Source organism: Manihot esculenta, chromosome 15 (genome assembly GCF_001659605.2).
Source record: "Manihot esculenta cultivar AM560-2 chromosome 15, M.esculenta_v8, whole genome shotgun sequence".
In the NCBI taxonomy this organism is placed as follows: Eukaryota; Viridiplantae; Streptophyta; class Magnoliopsida; order Malpighiales; family Euphorbiaceae; genus Manihot; species Manihot esculenta.
This window is the reverse complement of record NC_035175.2, coordinates 2,148,677-2,168,976: the sequence shown is the minus strand read 5'-3', so window position 1 is coordinate 2,168,976 and position 20,300 is coordinate 2,148,677. Positions and strand designations below refer to the sequence as shown.

General features: G+C 35.9%; 3 protein-coding genes across 3 annotated transcripts; 2 read left to right on the top strand and 1 right to left on the bottom strand.

Annotated features, from left to right (window-relative positions):
* The first annotated feature begins 9,108 nt into the window (after positions 1–9,108).
* LOC110602760 (sugar transport protein 13) lies at positions 9,109–13,574 on the top strand. The gene is made up of 5 exons (XM_021740358.2): positions 9,109–9,331; positions 9,801–10,123; positions 11,532–11,656; positions 12,279–12,570; positions 12,692–13,574. Exons 1-5 carry the CDS (start codon positions 9,196–9,198, stop codon positions 13,409–13,411), a joined length of 1,596 nt encoding a protein of 531 aa, XP_021596050.1. The 5' UTR covers positions 9,109–9,195; the 3' UTR covers positions 13,412–13,574.
* Positions 13,575–14,294: 720 nt separating this feature from the next.
* On the top strand, positions 14,295–16,573 carry LOC110601382 (mavicyanin). The gene is made up of 2 exons (XM_021738494.2): positions 14,295–14,585; positions 16,060–16,573. The coding sequence occupies exons 1-2, from the start codon at positions 14,417–14,419 to the stop codon at positions 16,440–16,442; spliced, it is 552 nt and encodes a 183-aa protein (XP_021594186.1). The 5' UTR covers positions 14,295–14,416; the 3' UTR covers positions 16,443–16,573.
* A 715-nt stretch (positions 16,574–17,288) lies between these two features.
* Positions 17,289–19,684, bottom strand: LOC110602746 (sugar transport protein 8). Its single transcript, XM_043950825.1, has 3 exons — positions 18,727–19,684; positions 17,996–18,622; positions 17,289–17,892 (listed from the first exon to the last, which is right to left on the bottom strand). Exons 1-3 carry the CDS (start codon positions 19,261–19,263, stop codon positions 17,425–17,427), a joined length of 1,632 nt encoding a protein of 543 aa, XP_043806760.1. The 5' UTR covers positions 19,264–19,684; the 3' UTR covers positions 17,289–17,424.
* Positions 19,685–20,300: the final 616 nt, after the last annotated feature.

Below are 20,300 nucleotides of genomic sequence, written 5' to 3'. Positions count from 1 at the left end.
TTTAGAAAAAAATATATGTAAAATCACTAAATGCAAGCTTGTATTACTGGAAAATTAAAAAAAAAATAAAAGTAAAAAAGGAGAAATTAGGGATCGGAGACATTCGTGTGACACGTGGATTTGAAACCACGTGCAACACTTAGAGAAAGTGCAGTGTTGTGGTATTTTGGCTTGTTATCATGTCTCCCTCAATGGTTTGTTTTTAGGATTGTGGCAAGTGGTGATTGGTTAAATTTTCTTTTACATAATTATCTTTCTAATTATTTTTTTCCCGTCTCTGGATGAATGATTTAGCAATAGCTGCAATTGGGTATGGGATTTTTCGATCCAATGATCTCCCAATTTTCTCAGAGACTGTGTACTTTTAGAAATTTATTATTTTTATATACGAGATATTATTTATCATTTTATATAATGAAAATAAATTAGCCATTAAATTCAAAAGAGGGAAGACCAACCGAAAGTGGGGCTGAACAATGAAGCAGGTACATGGACCACTCACCACTCGGAAGAAATAATTAAATAACAAAAGGAAAGAAAACCGTTAAACGGTCGTGGGCCTTAAGCCAGGTCCATACTCAATTTAGCCGCAAATATATTGTAGTAGGGATTGCTCTCCCCGTTCTCATTATTCATATTTGGTGTCAAGGGGCGGGGGAGGCAGACGAATTTTGCGGGCAATTGCTTTTCCACAAAGATGGAATTTAGGTGAGATAAGTGTCGTACGGGTTGAATTTAAAATTAAATTGAATAAATTAAAAATTTAGTATTTATTTAAAAAGTGTAGAGTGGCCCATGCTCTTATTTCCCATATTATAATATCAGGTTAATAGCATTTTTTATTCAAATAGTTGTTTAAATTAAGCTTTTTCACTAGTTTTTTTTTCTTACATCTTCAATTATAAAAATTTTAACTCTAAATTTTCAGATTTAATTTGAATGTGGGCTAATTTTCATTAAAAATATTTTTAATAGACTCTTAATATTTTTTTTATTATTTTACATAAATTTTTTTAAAATCACAAATTGTGAGACCCATTTAAAAAAGTAAAAAAAATATATATATCTTTATGGCCTAGCAAATTGTTATAGATTTGTAAATTAAGAAGGATTGTAGAACAAGAAAGAGAAAAGAGAGAGAAGAAATTAAGATAAGAATTTGAGATGAGAAAAGAGAATAATTGTATTCATCCAAAAAACTGACAATGCCGTTCAGTACTGACTCATATATAATCATATTACTAACTAACTTGACAGCTAGGAATATTCCATCAGCTCATTAAGTAAATAACAACTAAAAGCATAAATGGTAAATAACAAAATGGATAGATTAAGCCTTGTTCTTTGGCCCAATGACACCTCTCTTCCTGAGCCCATAACCATGCTTCACAATTCCATCTAAGCCCTGGCCCGATTCTATGACATTACTCCCCCTTTTAAGAGACACCTTGTCCGCAAGGTGAAGTTCTGGAAATTGAGAATAGAGGAAAGTCAAATCCTCCCATGTGCTCTCATCTGGATGTAGATTAACCCATTGCACGAGTGCTTGCTTAACCAGTTGACCATTCCGAATGACTTCTCTGACCTGAAGAATTCCTGCCGGTTCTACCTTAGTAGTGCCATCTGTCGAACAGAGGGGAAGTGGAGTTGTCACAAGAGGATTTCCGACGGCTTTCTTCAGCAGTGATACATGAAAGACGTCGTGGATCTTAGCTTCTTCCGGCAACTTCAACTGGTAAGCCACCTCTCCTATTTTAGCCAAGATCTGATATGGGCCATAATATTTAGCACTTAATTTGAGATTTCGGCGAACTGAGACTGAGCTTTGCCGATATGGTTGTAATTTCAGGTATACGAAATCACCAACTTCAAAGGTTCTTTCCGATCTACCCTTATCGGCTTGCTGTTTCATTCTACTCTGAGCAAGCAGTAACTGATCTCGGATTAAGGAAGTCATATGCTGCCTTTGTTGAACAAATTCCTCAGCCGCGGCAGAAGGTGTGTGAAAATCAGAAATGAAATGGAAGACCGGAGGTTTTATCCCATAAAGAGCTTCGAATGGAGTCATTTTAAGACTGGAGTGGTAATTGGTGTTATACCACCATTCGGCGAGGCTCAACCAATTACTCCAAGCTGTCGGTTTATGGAAGCACATGCATCGGAGATAGTTTTCAAGGCACTGATTAACTCTTTCAGTTTGACCATCAGTCTGCGGATGATACGATGTAGACAACTGTAACTTAGTCTGTAATAGCTTAAAGAGCTCCTGCCAAAACAAACTAGTGAAGATCTTGTCCCGATCCGACACAATGGTGGAGGGTAATCCATGTAACTTAAAAATAGTGTCGAAGAACTGTTGAGCTACACTCTGAGCTGTGAAGGGATGCCGCAGTGGGACGAAATGGGCATACTTGGTAAATCTATCAACCACCACCAGAATGGTGTCTTTGCCATTGGAGCGAGGAAGTTGCTCGATGAAATCCATAGAAATGTGTTGCCACGCTGACTGGGGAACTGGCAATGGCTGTAGCAGTCCAGGATAAGCTACGTGTTCTGACTTACATCGTTGACACACGTCGCAGTTACCCACCCAATCCTTGACTGATTGTATCATATTAGGCCAGTAAAATAAGGTACTCAACCTCTTGTGGGTTCCTCCTACACCGGCATGCCCACCCAATGCAGAGTTGTGAGCATTATTTAGCAGCTGATCTTTCAATTTACTATCTTGACCGATATATAATCTTCCTTTGTAGTAAAGCAGGCCTTCTTGCAGGGAGTAATGTGGCTTAGCAACCGCATCAATTAGGAGGATTCTAATCATTTCCTTAACAGCTTCATCGTGTTCATAGCTGGTAAGTACCTCTTGGACCCAAGTAGGAACCACTGTGGAGATGAGCAAGTTCATTTCACCCATTTCTGTCCAGTCTCTTCTTGATAGGGCATCAGCGGCCTTATTTTCTTTCCCTTTCTTATAACAGATTTTGTAGTTCAAACCGAGAAGCTTAGTAATCCCTTTTTGTTGGATGTAGGTGTGTAGTCGCTGGGACAACAGGTGCTTGATTGCCTCTTGATCGGTCTTAATTATGAACTCTCCACAGTCAAGATAGTGCCTCCACTTCTGCACGGCTTGTATGATGGCTAACAATTCTTTTTCATAAATGGACAGCCCCTGATTTCGTTGGCTCAATGGTTTGCTCATAAATGCTATCGGCCTACCGTCTTGCATTAGAACCGCGCCAATACCAGTACTGCTTGCATCAGTCTCAAGCACGAACGTTTTAGCAAAGTCAGGAAGAGCTAAAACTGGTGCTGAACCCATAGCCTTCTTCAGTTCAAGAAAAGCCTGTTGTGCTTCATTCGACCATTCAAACGCGTCTTTCTTGAGAAGATTGGTCAATGGCCTAGCTATAGCCCCATACTGATAGATGAACTTCCGATAGTAGCCCGTTAACCCCAAAAATCCCCTCAAACTCTTGAGATTTGTTGGTACTGGCCAATTCTGCATAACCTCTATTTTACTGGGGTCTGTGTGTACACCGTTTTCATCAATTACATGACCCAAGTATTCAACTCTAGTCTGAGCAAAGGAACATTTTGACTGTTTGGCAAACAACTTGTGTTCACTAAGTATGTCAAAGACTTTCTTTAGATGGTTTAAGTGCTCCTCAAGAGTTCTGCTATATATCAAAATATCATCGAAGAAGACTAGAATAAACTGCCTCAAATAAGGCTCAAAGATTTGGTTCATCAAGGATTGGAAGGTAGCAGGAGCATTAGTCAAGCCGAAAGGCATTACCTTAAATTCGTAGTGCCCATGATGAGTTCGGAATGCTGTTTTGTAAACATCTTCCACTCTTACTCGAATTTGATGGTAACCGGCTCGCAAGTCGATTTTGCTGAAGAATCTTGCTCCATTTAATTCATCCAGTAGATCATCTATGACAGGTATTGGAAATTTATCTTTGACTGTCATCTCATTCAATTGTCTATAATCCACGCAAAAACGCCAAGTTCCATCTTTCTTCTTAACTAACAGGACTGGAGAAGCGAAAGGACTGTGACTACATTGAATCACTCCAGTGTTGAGCATTTCTTTTACCTGTTTTTCTATTTCCGTTTTCTGAAAATAGTTGTGGTGATAAGGTCTGATGTTAACAGGTTTTGTGTTGGGCAGGAGATTAATAGCATGGTCATGTGATCTTTCCGGAGGCAGAGCCGTAGGTGTTGCGAAAATGGTCTCATATTGCTGCAATAATGCCTGAACTGGTTCTGCTATTCCGGTGTTCAACTGATTTTCCACCGTGGGTTCTGTAATTTTGATGGAGAATAGCTGAGCAGGTAGTAACGCTCCCCCTTCTTTGATAAGCCTTGTCATCTTCTTCCCACTCACACAATGCAGCTCTCCTTGGTCTTGGATGCCCTGTAATTTAACCTCATTCCCATCTCTGTTGAAAGTAAGAGTCATGCCCACAAAATCAAAAAGCAAAGGATTATACATGATCATCCAATCCACTCCTAATACAATATCATACCCAACCACTGTAAGAACCCGTAAATCAAAGGCGTACTCCTGTCCCTGCATATTCCATTTCATTCCCTGACATACTGTTTGGCTGAGTATTTGTTCTCCATTAGCTACTGTGACCGAAAGAGTAGCTGTCGTGACAATAGCTGCCTGCACTCTCGCAGCTATCCCAGCATTCATGAAACTATGGGTGCTGCCCGTGTCTAACAAGATTACCACAGGAACTCCATGAATGTTTCCCTTGATCCTCAGCGTATTGGGCGATTTCTGACCTGTTACCGCTGCGAGTGACAGTTCTCCTTTGAGATTTTCTCCTTCGGTTTCCTCACAGGTAAGTTCTTCTTGAACAATGTCATCTATATTGGCTTCCATAGCCAAGAGCGTCTTGTTCTTGCACTGATGTCCAGGGCTGAACCTATCACCACATTTAAAACATAACCCGGCAGCTTTTCTTTGTTCCCATGTATTGGTCTTCCCTCCCGAATCCTTATTAGTTTCTTCTTTCGGTTGCAGGATTGTGGGTTTTGGCGATGGAAAACTGATAGGATAGCTTGACTTCCCCGTAGTAATCTTACCCGGAATCAGTTTATGCCTCCTAAGGACAGCTTCAAACGATTGCTCCTGATATTTTGCTTGAGTGAAAGCCTGATTCAAGGTGATTGGTCTGTGTACCATTAACATAGCTCTGAGTTCCTCACTCAACCCACTTATAAAGCTCGAAATAAAGTATGATTCCGATAGCCCAGGATTGAATTTCTGCATTATTGCCTTCAGTTGCTCAAACCTTTCTTGATAACATACCACAGATTCAGCGCCCTGCTGCAGTTTGTTAAACTCAGCCACGATTTCCATGCTTGATTTCTCTCCAAACCTTTCACACAAATCTTTGGAAAACTGAGACCATGAGGAATTGGTTTGATCGCTGACCCATCCTTGAAGCCAATTGTCAGCTATATCACCAAATCGCATCGTCGCAATCTCAATCTGTTCTTCTTCTGCAATACTATAAAACCGAAAGTATTTTTCACATTTCCGAATAAAGTTCCTTGGGTTCTCACCATTAAAATCTGAGATTTCCACCTTGGGCATTTTTGCTCCCTTAGAGGAGTAGCTACCCTTTGTAGAGGTCGGGCTGTATCCTCCTTTGTCGGTTGTTTTGGGTGTAGGTAAAATTCCTTTACCTGTATTGGATTGAATCTCAGATCCTGAAGCTATTGTGTTAACGGTAACAGCAGCAGGTGAGTCTCTATTTTGCGAGATTTGATCCATCAATAACGTGAACTTGGATTCAAGATCTTCCATCCGTTTGGTTGATCGTTGCTGATTCTCCACTACTTGCTTCATGATTGTAGACTGTTCAGCGAGATTAGCAGATAATTGTTGAAATTGGGTTTCTAATTCCTTGATTGTCATTGTAATAGTCCCGGATCGATTGCTTAATGGTAGAAATTAAGCAACTAAGCTTTGATACCACTGTTATAGATTTGTAAATTAAGAAGGATTGTAGAACAAGAAAGAGAAAAGAGAGAGAAGAAATTAAGATAAGAATTTGAGATGAGAAAAGAGAATAATTGTATTCATCCAAAAAACTGACAATGCCGTTCAGTACTGACTCATATATAATCATATTACTAACTAACTTGACAGCTAGGAATATTCCATCAGCTCATTAAGTAAATAACAACTAAAAGCATAAATGGTAAATAACAAAATGGATAGATTAAGCCTTGTTCTTTGGCCCAATGACACCTCTCTTCCTGAGCCCATAACCATGCTTCACAATTCCATCTAAGCCCTGGCCCGATTCTATGACACAAATTCAGACTATTTATGAATTAATACAATTATATATTCTCTAATTAATGATATATGAAGCGCATTGTTATCTAAAAAATAAAAAGTTTAATCACATTTAAACTATGGGTATACCTTACCTTTCTCCATTATGTTTTTTCTTTTAAAAAAAAAAAGCATTTTTGGTTGTGCATGTGTGATCCGTCAATCGATGATGAATGAGTCATACTATACTACATGATCATTCATTGGCTGAAAACATTTTATTTAATTTAGTCATTTTATGTTAAAATTTTACCAAGGCATCAGCCAAGAAAATGAGTTTACTTTAAAACCCACCTTTCTCATTTTTTCATTTCGTTTGAGATATCAAAAGAATCAAATGATAATAATATTTCTCCGAAAAACTTTATACTTATTCTATTAGTTATTTAACTACCCTTTATTTTATTTGGACATGAAATAGTCTTTCTCTGGTAGAGACTGAATTGTGAATAAATAATCTTGATAAGTTTTATTTTTCCTCCTGTTGTATATAAATCTTAGAAGCAAGAAAAAGATCTATTGGTTTGCTTTGGAGTTTTTAGTTTTATGATGGCTATTTGTCCTATGTTCTTCAGTTGGCTCTTATGATTTTATACCTATGATTGCAAGAGATGGCTCTTTTGCGCAATTAATTGGGCTTCATGGTGATTGGAAATTCTTGTGGCAACGGAGGAGCAGTGTTGTGTTGCGTGAAACAAATTTGGAATGTCGATCCAGGGTTAAGTCCTAGAGTTCATTGACTTAATTAATTGTATTTTATTTTTAAAACCCTAGGGGCCTTTGGTTATATTTAAACTTTGGGCCTTATAATTCTTATCTTGGCCTAGGAATATAATTTATATCGTTAAAAAAAAAATAAAACTGATTAAATATTTAACAATTTATGGAATTTATTATTTTAATAACAGTGCGGTTAAAATGTTTTATAAGTAGATAACAATTTTCTGGTTTACTCCTTGTAACGCTGTTTTCAGGGTTTTGGACCACTCAAAAGTCAAACCTGGTCAAAATTGGTGTCTCCAAAAATCCAAAGTCCAGACATTTTATCATCCAATGATGTCATTGTCTATCTCACATTATCTCATGTAATTAATTAATTATTAGTAGCAGGGAAACATTATTTTATTTTATTTTATTTTTATCCTAAAATCTATTGTATTCAATGATTAAAGACCTCATATAAAGTCCAATTTTATTTTATCTAAATATTAAGATGACAAAAACTGGTTGGAATTTACAAAGCAAATTTGAGGGAATAGACTTTAATTCAATGATAACATATGTATTGTAATTTTTTTTTTCTTTTTTCATTGGAGCAATTGATGGCTTCTTTGAATGTGGAATTGCACGAGGCAATTCAAAATTTATCCCATATATTATTAGCATTCTGATGAATTTGCTGTCTTTTCTTGTTCAAAATATTGTTGTTAAAGCAGCTGATGGAAATTCCTATCATATTTGGAAAAGCTGGTTGTTAGGCATTCTCACTATATGTGTGATTTGAATTTTGAACACCCTTTCACTATTTTATTAATAGACAGTTAATTGTTTCACTAACAGTTAAATGTTATATATTAATAGTTTATATAATAATTTAAAATAAAACTATTTAATATAAAATAAACTATTAAATATAAAATGATAATAAAAAATGTGTCATAAATTAATATAAATCGATATTTTTTCACTAAATTAATAATAAAAATACTATTTACATCTTTTAGTCAGTAGAATTAGTATTATTATTATAAATATATCATAGAGATAGAAAAAATTGTGAAAAAAAAATATATGAAAAAAAATATTATTAATAGTATTAATAAAATTTTAAAAAATAATATTATTATTTTAAAAAAAAAAATTGATCACCGCTGAGTTTCATCATCTCGTTATAAGGCCGGACCTCAAAAAACAGTCTAAGTCCAAAGTTTTGATTCAGATTCATAGAATATATCAGATCACCCATAAATTTAAGTCCACTCACTACAGACTCAGTCCGATGATGTGACGTGAGAGGGACAGTAAGTCCAATCATTTCGTAGCCTTGCTTTTACATGTGTCAGGAAAATTAAATAGTCACCTAACATAAATAGGACGTTTGACGTTTTTGTATGTTGAGACTTATATAATAGAGGCACATGACACTATAGTAAAAAAACCATTATGTGTCATGAAACCATTGAACGACTATTATAAATTTTATTATCTGAATCTAAGAATATCAGAAACCATTCTAAATGAAACCATTATGTAAGTGGAATTATTGAATTATACGCTTATTTACGTAGTTACTTTATTACTTTCACGAGATGGTATCAATTTATTTAATTTTCAATTAAATTCACAACTTTCAGTCATAGTCCTTCTTAATTTATCTTATATTTAACTTCTTCTGTCACCATTTCATTTAATCTTTAAACTTAAACCCTTCTTCTCACAAATAAATTCAACTACACGTCAGTTTCATTTCGCACACACGATGATTAAAAAAAAAAAGAAATTCTATATCCATATCTAAATTTGAGCTTAAGATGTAATAAGAGCCGTTGATTGATTAGAAACGCGCCGTAGAAAAAACTATTTATGTATATAAAAAAATAGGATTAGCCACGTGGAAAGATCTGAAGGGTGAAGGCTGTCCTACCAACGCCATCCATTACTCGTACACTGTCATTTCTACTCTTTTTCGCGTCTATATAAACCCTGCAGTCTGCACCTATTTGCATCATCATCTTCTTCATCACAATACAAGTTGTGCCCAGTAGTTTGTGAAAGCCCATATATAAGAGATTTTCTCTTTAGTTTTTGTTCGATTTTGATCCACAATCATGCCCGCTGGAGGTTTCGCTGCCGCGCCGTCCGGAGATGTGGAGTTCGAGGCTAAGATAACGCCGATCGTCATCATTTCCTGCATAATGGCTGCCACCGGTGGCCTCATGTTTGGTTACGACGTTGGAGTTTCAGGTTATTATTGTTTTTTTTTTTTGAAATGGAGGTTGTTATTGTTATAATCATTATTATTATTTTCGTTTACTTTGATTTTTAAAGTTTTTGAGGTTTTAATGGAAAAGTATTGTAAAATAAGGAAGAAAGTAACTTTCCTCCCGTCAGAGGGGAGCTCCACGATGCCGACATGGTCTTGTTGCCTTTAAGATTACTATATAATTCCTGTGCTTATGAGAATGACATATGGGTAGTCTCGGAATCAGAAAAAATATACTTGGTCAGAATATATGAGAATCCCTGACCCAAAAAAAGCTCTCTGTAGCTGCTCGTTTAAGTCAGAAGTTGATGAATAATTTGAATCCATATTGAAGCTTGTTATGACTGTTATCGATTACACTTCAACCAAGAAATTTAAAAAAAAGAAAACCTCAAAATTGTTATTTAAAGATTTTATATGAAACTAATTACTTATCGATGTATGATGCAGGGGGAGTTACGTCGATGCCCGATTTCCTGAAAAAATTCTTCCCCACTGTGTATAACAAGACGAAGGATCCTACTCTCAATAGCAACTATTGCAAGTATGATAACCAAGGGTTGCAATTGTTCACATCTTCACTCTACTTGGCTGGCTTAATAGCAACTTTCTTTGCGTCCTACACCACTAGAAAGTTAGGCAGGAGACCAACCATGTTGATTGCTGGGATTTTCTTCATTGTTGGTGTGGTGTTTAATGCTGCAGCTCAAGACCTTGCCATGCTCATCATTGGCAGGATTTTACTGGGCTGTGGTGTCGGTTTTGCTAATCAGGTTAATTTCTTTATTACACAATTATTTCTTACTTATTTTTCCAAGAATCAGGAACCTAGCTAGCTAGTCAAAATTGGAAAATAATGCGTATTTGTCATTTTTCACAAAATCAAGTCAACAGTGGAACATGGGAATTGATCATTTTGTTTGGGTGCTTTCTGAGGAAGGTGATAATCTTAGGATTTCAACTTGTAGTTTTTTTTTTCTCTATATTTATCAATCATATTTTAAATAAAAAGTATTTCTATTAGTTATAATAATTAAGAAATCCTAAAATTCTAATTTAATCTATTTATTTGAATTATTAATCTCTTCAATATTAATTCATTAAAATATGATTTAACGAACATTAGTGAAGATCTATTCTTAAATCTTACAAATTAATTTATAACATTTAGTAGATCATATTAAAAACCTTTTTATGGAGAGTGCCACATGAATAATAGCACAGCTCAACACTAAAAGAAAATTTTTGGGATACGCCTGTTTTCTGTTTACCGAAGGCTTTAATTTTCAGCCAGCCAAATACAAACTGTGTGGAGTGTGGTGAACAGCAGAACAGGTAGTTCAGCCTTAGAGGACTTGAATATGTTAAGTTAACTTCCGGGCTTTAAATGTGGTTTTTAACTTTTCTTACATGTGATAAAGAACTCTTTTGTTTCTTTTGGCTTGGTTTAAGAAAGCATCATATGAAAAAGATGTTTGGTTGGATTTGTCCGGAAAAAGTTGCTTGCAAAACCCACTTGTTTCTTTGTATCTTCCTTTTTGCTTTTGAGAATCATTTTCCTCTGAAAAGTCTCTTTTTTTTTTTTTGTCCCCCCGAATAACGTGATGGCGAATTGCCAAGGCTGTAGAGTTAGACCATTTAATTCGCTTGCGCTGTAGACATATTTTTGAATTGTTTTTATCTTATCTTTTTTGTCTTTTCATGGACCTTTCAGCTGCCTGAAAATGAACATAAAGCACACGTAATAGCTGCCCTTCAATTTAAAAATGAATGGTAGGATATAATTTGGAGGATTTGTCTTTCCTTGTGTAGGTTAGTATTAGATACTTGATCAATAATGCAAGATATGAATTAATAAAATTTTAGTTCAGTTATATTTACAGGATTTTCAAAGTTATGAAGTCTTGTAACTCCAGTATTATTTGAGTTGAAAGTTTAGAAATTTTGGGTCAAATAATTTAAGATCAGTCTTCGAAGTATAAAAGTTGAAGTTATCAATTGAGCTTCAAACCATCGTTTGACTTTGAAGCATGAAATCTGATTTTATTTCAGTAAGACAAAGAAAATCTCATATAATAATGCATATGAAATTAATAAAGATCATAGGAATATATATACTTGTTAAGCAACGACAAATAAGTTGATTTGTTTATTTGATGATTAAAATTTCAATTTGAACAGGCTGTGCCTCTGTTCCTATCAGAGATAGCACCCACAAGAATACGTGGAGGCCTAAACATCCTGTTCCAGCTTAACGTCACTATCGGGATTCTTTTTGCTAACCTTGTCAATTACGGGACAGCTAAGTAAGCTTCAGTTCTTTCTCTTAATGACTTTATTTTTATCTCCTTGCGAAAGGAACCTGAATTCTAGCGAGGAAACAAACAAATAAGTTATATTCTTGTAGAATAATTAATTTTTCTTAGTCGCCGTTACCCAGAATATTATAAGCACGATGCCCACAGTCACAATACACGTATCACTTATGGGGATTGTCAAAAAAATGAAAATTATTTTTTCGCCTTGTTGTTCATTTTCTGCTGACGACTCCTCTTTTGCATGTTTCTATCCAGCCTTCCCCACTATTGACAACAGTGGTTCTGTATCTGCTTCTGATACTTGAAAAGAATAATTATTTGCTCTCTGAAAATTATGATATAGTTGTTTTCTTCTCTGTTTAATCAAGTGTCGCTCAGATTGTTCTACTGAGCAAAGTTCATATTATGATTTATGAGAAATGGGGGCCAGTAACTATGAAACGTAGAAGGCATATCTAGAGAGTTCAAATAAGAAAAATTAATTTAGACAAAACGACGCATCAATTATGAGACGATTTGTCTAGTTGGGCTTAATTAATTTTAGGTTACGAGCACCAGTTTCGGCTAAGTTCTAATATTGTTGCTGACTGCTGCTGTTGTTGATGAACAGAATTAAAGGAGGATGGGGTTGGAGACTGTCGTTGGGATTGGCTGGCGTTCCAGCACTTCTCTTGACTTTAGGGTCTCTCATAGTGTCAGAAACTCCTAACAGCCTCATTGAGCGTGGCCGTTTGGAAGAAGGAATATCAGTCCTGAGAAAGATTCGAGGCACAAACAATATTGAACCAGAGTTCCAGGAGCTTGTTGAGGCAAGCCGTGCGGCCAAAGAAGTGAAGCATCCCTTCAGGAATCTCATGAAGAGGAGGAACCGCCCCCAGTTGGTTATAGCAGTAGCCTTGCAGGTCAGTACGTTCTCAGTGAGACATTGGTTAAGAAGCACAATAGTTAAATTATCCAAAGATCATATAACAATATGTTTAATATCTACCAGTCATGATAACTTTATTTGAATGGTTGAAACAGATCTTCCAACAATGCACAGGCATCAATGCGATAATGTTCTATGCTCCTGTTCTATTCGACACAGTAGGATTCGGCAACGATGCTTCCCTGTATTCAGCTGTTATAACAGGTGCTGTCAATGTTATTTCTACCGTTGTATCCATCTACTCGGTGGACAAAGTAGGCCGTCGGATGCTGCTATTGGAGGCTGGCATCCAAATGTTTGTCTCTCAAGTGATAATAGCAGTAATCCTAGGAATCAAGGTTACAGACCACTCTGTTAATCTTCATCGTGGGTTTGCAATATTGGTGGTTATTATGGTGTGCACTTTTGTCTCTGCCTTTGCCTGGTCTTGGGGACCACTTGGATGGCTAATCCCAAGCGAAACTTTCCCATTGGAGACCCGCTCAGCTGGTCAGAGTGTCACCGTTTGTATCAACTTGCTCTTCACTTTTGTTATAGCGCAGTCCTTCCTCTCCATGCTCTGCCACTTCAAATATGGCATCTTCTTGTTCTTCTCCAGCTGGGTGTTTATTATGTCATTTTTCGTATTTTTCCTGGTACCGGAGACCAAAAATATTCCAATTGAAGAGATGACAGAGAGAGTGTGGAAGCAGCATTGGTTCTGGAAGAGATTCATGGATGACAATGAGGATGTAGGAATTGAAATTAATGATCAGAAATCACAGAAAAATGGCTGTGCGATTGGATTTAACCTGTCAACCAGTTTTGAATTTTAGAGAGGTTTTAAGGTATAGTAAACTTAACAAGACACATTTGGTCTACGCATTAGACTATGTACATGTATAGGAAACATACAATATCATGAATGATATGCCATATATGTTTTTGTAACACGTGTTTCTTCTCTATTGGTAGTATCTATGTGTAAATTTGTATTAATTATTTACGCAGCATATCCATTTTTCTTTTTCAAAGTGTGAAAACAAATGCCTCATTGGGCCCTTTCTTCAAAGTGAACTGGGCATCCCAATCGGCCCATGTTTGCCAATTTATTGGACTAGCGGAGACAAATGCAGAAATATAATAATCGAGAAAGCAGGTATGTGCATGTAACGTGCTATGGGATAGTGTAGGTAGCAAGGTTCTTACTTCATCCATATGTAGAAAGCAACAATATTTTAAATTATTGCTGAACAGGAAGGAAAAAATAATATGGTGGGTATGGCCATTATGATACTAACCAATAAAAATACCTATATGCCAGCAACCAGCAGCTTTCCTTTGCAGTTCCCATCCCAACATTCTTTCCTTTCAAGCGTTTCAAAGTTATAAAAGCAGCTGCAGGAAAAATGTTTAAGGCAACCAAAAATAATTCTTGCATCTCAACAACATAGCTTTAGTTCTTAATTTAAAATTCTATTAAGAATATAAAGGTACTTGGAATTCAGCTACTTCACATAGCATATATGTTGATAATTAAATAAAGCATATCAATTCATTAAAAAATTTTGATACAGATAATTTAGCAAATTCCCCCAAACAGGACCATTTTTGTAAATTACCATAAAAAGGCTCCTAAAATTTCAAATAATAAAAAGTAAAGGTACCAAAGTCTCATTCAACTGAATTCAATAAATGATGATGTTACAAGGACCAACGTCCAAACCCATGTAAGTCCAAAAGATTTATAAAAGCCTCAAGTAGGAAAAAAAACTTCTCCACTTCTCATACCCGAACCCGAACGAAAACCATCAGGAATCTTCAAATCACAGTTCGCAGCCATGGATTTGGGCAAGAGAGCTGTGGTTTTGATGTTGGCGATGGCGTTGTTTCGGATGATAGATGCAGCTGTATACAAAGTTGGGGACTCAGCTGGTTGGACCACCATTGGCAATGTTGACTACAAACAGTGGGCTGCTACTAAGACCTTTCAAGTTGGCGACACTATTGGTAATTAATTTCTTCGAATCTTGACATTGGGAATTGGCTTTCATTTTTTCTTATTTTTGTTTTGTCTTGATCCCTTTTCCATGTCCATTCCATGCTTGCTTCTAATGTTCTCTTAGATCTTTATCTCTGAGTTCTTTAATTAATTCAAATAAACTCGTCTCTAGCTTTGTTAGAGTTTATGGTTTTTTTCAGTGGATGATCTGCTGCAGTTGAATATTCATATGCTTCTTTCTTTCCGGCAAATTCCCAATGTTCTCTTTGATTCGATCCGAAAGACCCAAGAGAAAGAAAATTCTGGCATTCTGGTACTTTTTTTTTAATCTCAATAGTGCCCGAGATATGGGCAATTTCCGAGGTTGTCCTTTGGAATTCTGGCCTGGAAAATGCACTTAACCACTATAGAACTTAGGTTAGGAGACAGCGTGGATGACACTTGTTATTTGATGTGTTGATGAACCGAGTGTCTCCACTTGCTAGGGTCTAATGATGATACGGTGGGCCACAGTGCTTCCACATAATGTCCCACGATAGCTCTCCACCTGTTTTGGCATGCTTCAGTGCATGATGGCTTTCACTGTTAAAGTCCACATCCCATCCCACCAAAGACCAAACCAAGCCAATAAACAGACTGGCAGGCTGCAGACAATATTTATACTATTACAGGCTGCAAGCTACAAGCATTGTTCTTTTATTCTGTGCACTCGTATGATAATGTCTGCTAGGCCCTCTTTCTTTGGACCCATTTAACAATTGATGGGATTTTGGTAGAGTGTCCGCATCCATTGCCGATTGATCGTATATATGATGTTTTTTTACTGCTACAATCTTGAAATGGAAACATTTAGAAAGGGGTTAAAAAAGAGACTTGTGAACTTTAGTGGTTTTTCTTTTTAAAGTCAGCATCTTAATATTTGTCTTTCCTAACTTTAGTCTCTTTATAGGTTTTTTAAAAAAATTACCTAAAAAAGACTAGTATAGTTTTAAATGTTTATTTTTTTTTGTTCTCCATGAAAGTGTTGCTTTTTACAAAACTTTCGGACATAAACTTTTGTTTTTCCGAGAGAGAAAAAAAAAAAGTGCAACACTGTATTTTTTTTTTTTTTAAAAAAAAATAAGTATAGACAGATTAAATTATAATAATCCGATTAAGATACTTGACAATATACTTTTATGAAATTTTGTAGGCTCTTTTTAAACTAGCTTTTGAGAGATGAAATAGATTTCTATATATTCTTAAAGGAAATACTAAATTGCATAATTTTATTATTATTTTTTAAAAATTAATACAAAGAAGCATTTAATTTTTATAATTTGTAAACAAAATTAATAAATTGTTAAATAGAGGAGATTTATCATTGATAAAATTTAAACATTTGGCACTAATTAGTTATAATATTAAGAATTTATTGTAATTCATGGGTTGTAGTATCTAAAAGCTTCTACTTACTAACATGTTTCTTTTGCTTGTAATCAGTTTTTAAGTACTCTCAGTTTCACAACGTAATGCGAGTAACACACGCCATGTACAAGGCATGCAACGCCTCTGCCCCTTTGGCAACCTATACCACAGGCAACGATTCAATCACCTTAAAAACTCGTGGCCACCACTTCTTTTTCTGCGGTGTCCCTGGCCACTGCCAAGCTGGGCAGAAGGTTGACATTAACGTGCCTCGTAACGAAGAAGACATGGCTCCAACTCCTGCTTCTTCTTCTTCTCCTCCTTCTACGCTCTCTCCTCCAGTTCCAGCCGCCAGAGTACCAGGCCCTTCCCCCAGTAGTGCCATTTTATTCAAGCCTTTTGGTAAGCTTGCTCTGACAGTTGCTGTTCTGGGAACTTTCGTATTCAATTTTGCTTGAGTAGAAGTAGAAGTGTGCTTGGTGAAACTTTGAGAGGGCTCATGAGTTGGGTCGATTAGTAATACAATAATTGTATTAGATCTTGATCAAGTGTATTGATGAGAGCTGCTAAAGGGATTTCCATTATGTTCTATACATTCTCGTATAATTATCTGAGATTATCAACTTCAATTGAAAAGACCGAAGCTTACTGAAGCAATACATTTCAAAATGGAAAATAATTAATGAAGGAAAAAAAAAAGACTATTTATTATAATTTTCAAAAGTTAAATTACTATTTTATTTATGATCTTTACTATATTTAATTAATAATTAATACTTAGCCGTCCACCCACCTACCCCTGTCTCCCTCTTCCTTTCTCTCTCTGACCGTTTCTATCTATTTTGCAATGGACAAACATTAATTCACAATCTTGAAATCAAAATGAATGCATCTACCTTTTTTTCTTAATCACCATGGTTGGTTGGATTATCAGAAAAGATTGAAGGGAGAGGAAGAAACATGAGAAAGAGAGGGGAGAGAAATAAAAAGTGTTAATTAATCAGGGCAAATAATAATAACCAGTATAATTTATATATGATATTTGGTAAATAGAATCAAATTTCAATAAATGCTTTAAGTTAAATTAAAATTTTTTTTATCAATTACATGTTAAAAAAAATTGTACAACTTTCCCTACGTGTTAAAGAGTGGCTAAAAGCTGACGACCTAAGTGTACATTAGGAATCCCTTATTTGTTTTAATTAAAAAGTGCAAAAAAACTAATAAATTTTCCTCACTGTAGATAAGAAGAATTTATTGAATCAATAATTCTATGTACAATAATTTTAATAAGCATTGATTACATTACAGGATTATATTCTAAAACTCCCCTTAAAAGCTGGAACCGCGGTACAATGGCATTCATAATTGACGTAATTCTGAATTCAGAACGGTTCTGGTCTCTCTACTGTGGATGGTTGATTTCCATTTGATTTATGTTCATGTCATGTATGGAGGAATGAGGTCAGGCTGTTCCTTGACGTGTTCATCTCCCTCTTCATCAAAAAATCTACGCCAGAACCAATGTTGCTTCCATACTTTATCAACCATGACATCTACAGGGACGCCCTTTGTCTCCGGGATGAAAAAGAAGGCGAACAACATCATTACAATGATCCAAGCTGCAAAGAAGAAGAAGATCCCTGCTTGCATTTTGCACAACATCGACAAGAAAGCTTGTGCGATGATGAAGGTGCAGAGCATGTTAGAGCTCACAGCGAAAGAGTACCCAGCTGTTCTTGTTTCAAGAGGGAAAGTCTCGCTTGGAATTAACCAACCTAGAGGCCCCCATGACCATGCAAACCCACCAACGAATACACACACCATGACCACCACAATTAAAGCTTCTCCACTTGGTAGATCGCCGGTAGCTTTCAAATCCTTCATCAGGATAATTCCAATGATAGTCTGCATATATAATAAAATGTCTGAGAACTTGAAATAACTACTATTGAGAGAGAGAGAGAGAGAGAGAGAGAGGAGGGGAAGGGAAACTTGGAAATTAATTAACCTGGGTAACGAGCATTTGCACACAAGATTCAAGCAGCAGAATCCTCCTGCCAGCTCTATCTACAGCGACGACTGAAACCATAGTGCATAGAACATTGACACTGCCAGTTATAACAGATGAAAGCAAAGAAGCGTCATCTCCAAATCCTACAGTCTGGAAGAGAACAGGTGCATAGAACATAATGGCATTGATCCCTGTGAATTGCTGGAATATTTGTAGCAAGATGGCTATCACTAGTGGTGGCCTGCTTGGCCTCTTCATGAGTCTACGATATGGGTCGGTTACTTGCCTAGCAATCTCACAGGCATGCACTATGGAATCAAATTCAAGATCAACATTGTCTGCGCCTCTGATCTTCTTAAGCACTGCCCTACCCTCTTCTGGTTTATTGCGCTCCACAAGACTCGTTGGAGTCTCCACGATAACTAATGAACCTAGTCCTAGCATTAAAGCTGGTAGGCCTGCAAGTCCAAGAGAAATTCTAAAACCATGTGGATGGATTTTTCCAGTGAAGTAGTTAACCACATTGGCAATCAAGATTCCAATTGTTACAAAGAGTTGGAAGCAAATGTTTAGTGCTCCTCGGATCTTGACAGGAGCTAGCTCTGATAGAAACAGAGGAACTGCCTGTAGAAATGATTTTTTATTGCTCTTTTAATTAGCATACGAACCATTATTTTTCAAGGAAAAACATTCTTAGAAGAAAAAAACATCATGTAATTCCAGCTTACTTGATTGGCAAATCCAACTCCCAAGCCGAGAAAAACTCTCCCAATGATTACCATTTCGATGTTGACTCCCAAGGCACTTAGAGCAACTCCAATTACGAAGAAAATAGAAGCAAGCTGCATGGTTGGCTTCCTGCCATATTTTGTGCAAGTTCTTGAAGCGAAAAAGCTGGCTATTAGAGCCGCAATATACAAGGAAGATGTGAACAATTGGAGAAATTGATTATCGTATTTGCAGTAGTTGTTTTCGTGGGCATGTTTCTTTCTTTCATAAACAGCAGGAAAGAATTTTTCCAAGAAGTCATCCATGGCTGTAACCCCACCTGCAAATTCCACATAACAAAAACAACCATTGATTGTTCGCATGCAAACAGATGCGTACTGAAGGGGAAAAAAAAGTGTATTACCTGAAACTCCAATATCATAGCCAAACATGAGACCTCCACAAGCTGCAATCATCACACATACGATTACCGTAAATGTTATCTTGCCTTCGAACTCCGGCATATCACCATCAGAAGCAATTACAACGGCTGGCATGTTTGCTTCTCTAAAGAACAGTTAACCCCAGAAACCTTTTTCAGAAGGAGATGACTAAAACTAAGCGAGGATTAGGCAAGCGATAAACAAAGCAAGCAAGTGCTGGGTATTTGCTAAAATGCTCGTAAAATAATGAGCTTATATACAATGCAAGAACTGTCAAAATTAGAAACTCAAAGACAGGACATGTAATAACTGAAGATTGGAACAATACTAGACATCCCGTATGCTTAGGAGAGCCAGTTGACTGTAACTTCTCCTTTTTGTAACTTCTTCGATCTTAAAATTAGGTAAACATGTCTGGATTTTGACACCAAGGGAATCATACTAGTTGATAAGATTGTCATTACAGATAAAGGTTATAGATTCCCGGCTGTATCTCCTTAATTTGGACAAATAGTTGTAGTCTCATCTGGCTTCTTTTTGCCCATAAGCTGGTAAATAATATTGTAAAATATTTATACTTGATAATTTTAATTATATATATTATTTTATCAATATATTATTTAGTCACTATAGACAATACAAAAATAAATTAATTAATATTTTATTTGATAAAAAAATAATTTTATAAAATATAAAGTCTTTTTAGTTTAGATGATTTAATTTTGATAAAACTATAGGTCTAAAATAATATTAGCCTTTCACTAAAAGGTTCTAGTTTATTGATATTAGTCGTTTCTATTGTTGTTAGATCTCAAATTAGTGTTTAAATCTAAGCCGATTATATATATAAAAAAACTTTTTTATTAATCATCAAAATTATTATGATATAGTGAAATTAAATTTCTATATTTTCAGAAATATATTAAATAATCTTTATAATTTTAACAAATACTTTTCCATTAAATTTTATTATTAACAATAGTGCTAAAACTTGATGAAGGGAAATTAATTAAGGAGAATCGAGATTATGTTATCAACTTACCCATTGGTGGAAACAAAAATCTGAAGAGGAAAAAAAAAATTACGCGCATTCGTTGCTGTTGCTGGTTTTTAATTACAAATTATTCAGTTGTAAGTGCTGTGGTATTATT

Bases quoted from the DNA above. Each gene is read 5' to 3' on its own strand.
- LOC110602760 (XM_021740358.2), top strand. From the start codon at position 9,196: ATGCCCGCTGGAGGTTTCGCTGCCGCGCCGTCCGGAGATGTGGAGTTC. The intron at 11,657-12,278 runs GTAAGCTTCAGT...GTTGATGAACAG, and splicing joins GTCAATTACGGGACAGCTAA to AATTAAAGGAGGATGGGGTT. The intron at 12,571-12,691 runs GTCAGTACGTTC...TGGTTGAAACAG, and splicing joins TTATAGCAGTAGCCTTGCAG to ATCTTCCAACAATGCACAGG.
- LOC110601382 (XM_021738494.2), top strand. From the start codon at position 14,417: ATGGATTTGGGCAAGAGAGCTGTGGTTTTGATGTTGGCGATGGCGTTG. The intron at 14,586-16,059 runs GTAATTAATTTC...GCTTGTAATCAG, and splicing joins TCAAGTTGGCGACACTATTG to TTTTTAAGTACTCTCAGTTT.
- LOC110602746 (XM_043950825.1), bottom strand. From the start codon at position 19,263: ATGCCAGCCGTTGTAATTGCTTCTGATGGTGATATGCCGGAGTTCGAA. The intron at 18,623-18,726 runs GTAAGCTGGAAT...TCATTTCTACAG, and splicing joins GAGTTGGATTTGCCAATCAA to GCAGTTCCTCTGTTTCTATC. The intron at 17,893-17,995 runs GTTAATTAATTT...TTATATATGCAG, and splicing joins TGCAAATGCTCGTTACCCAG to ACTATCATTGGAATTATCCT.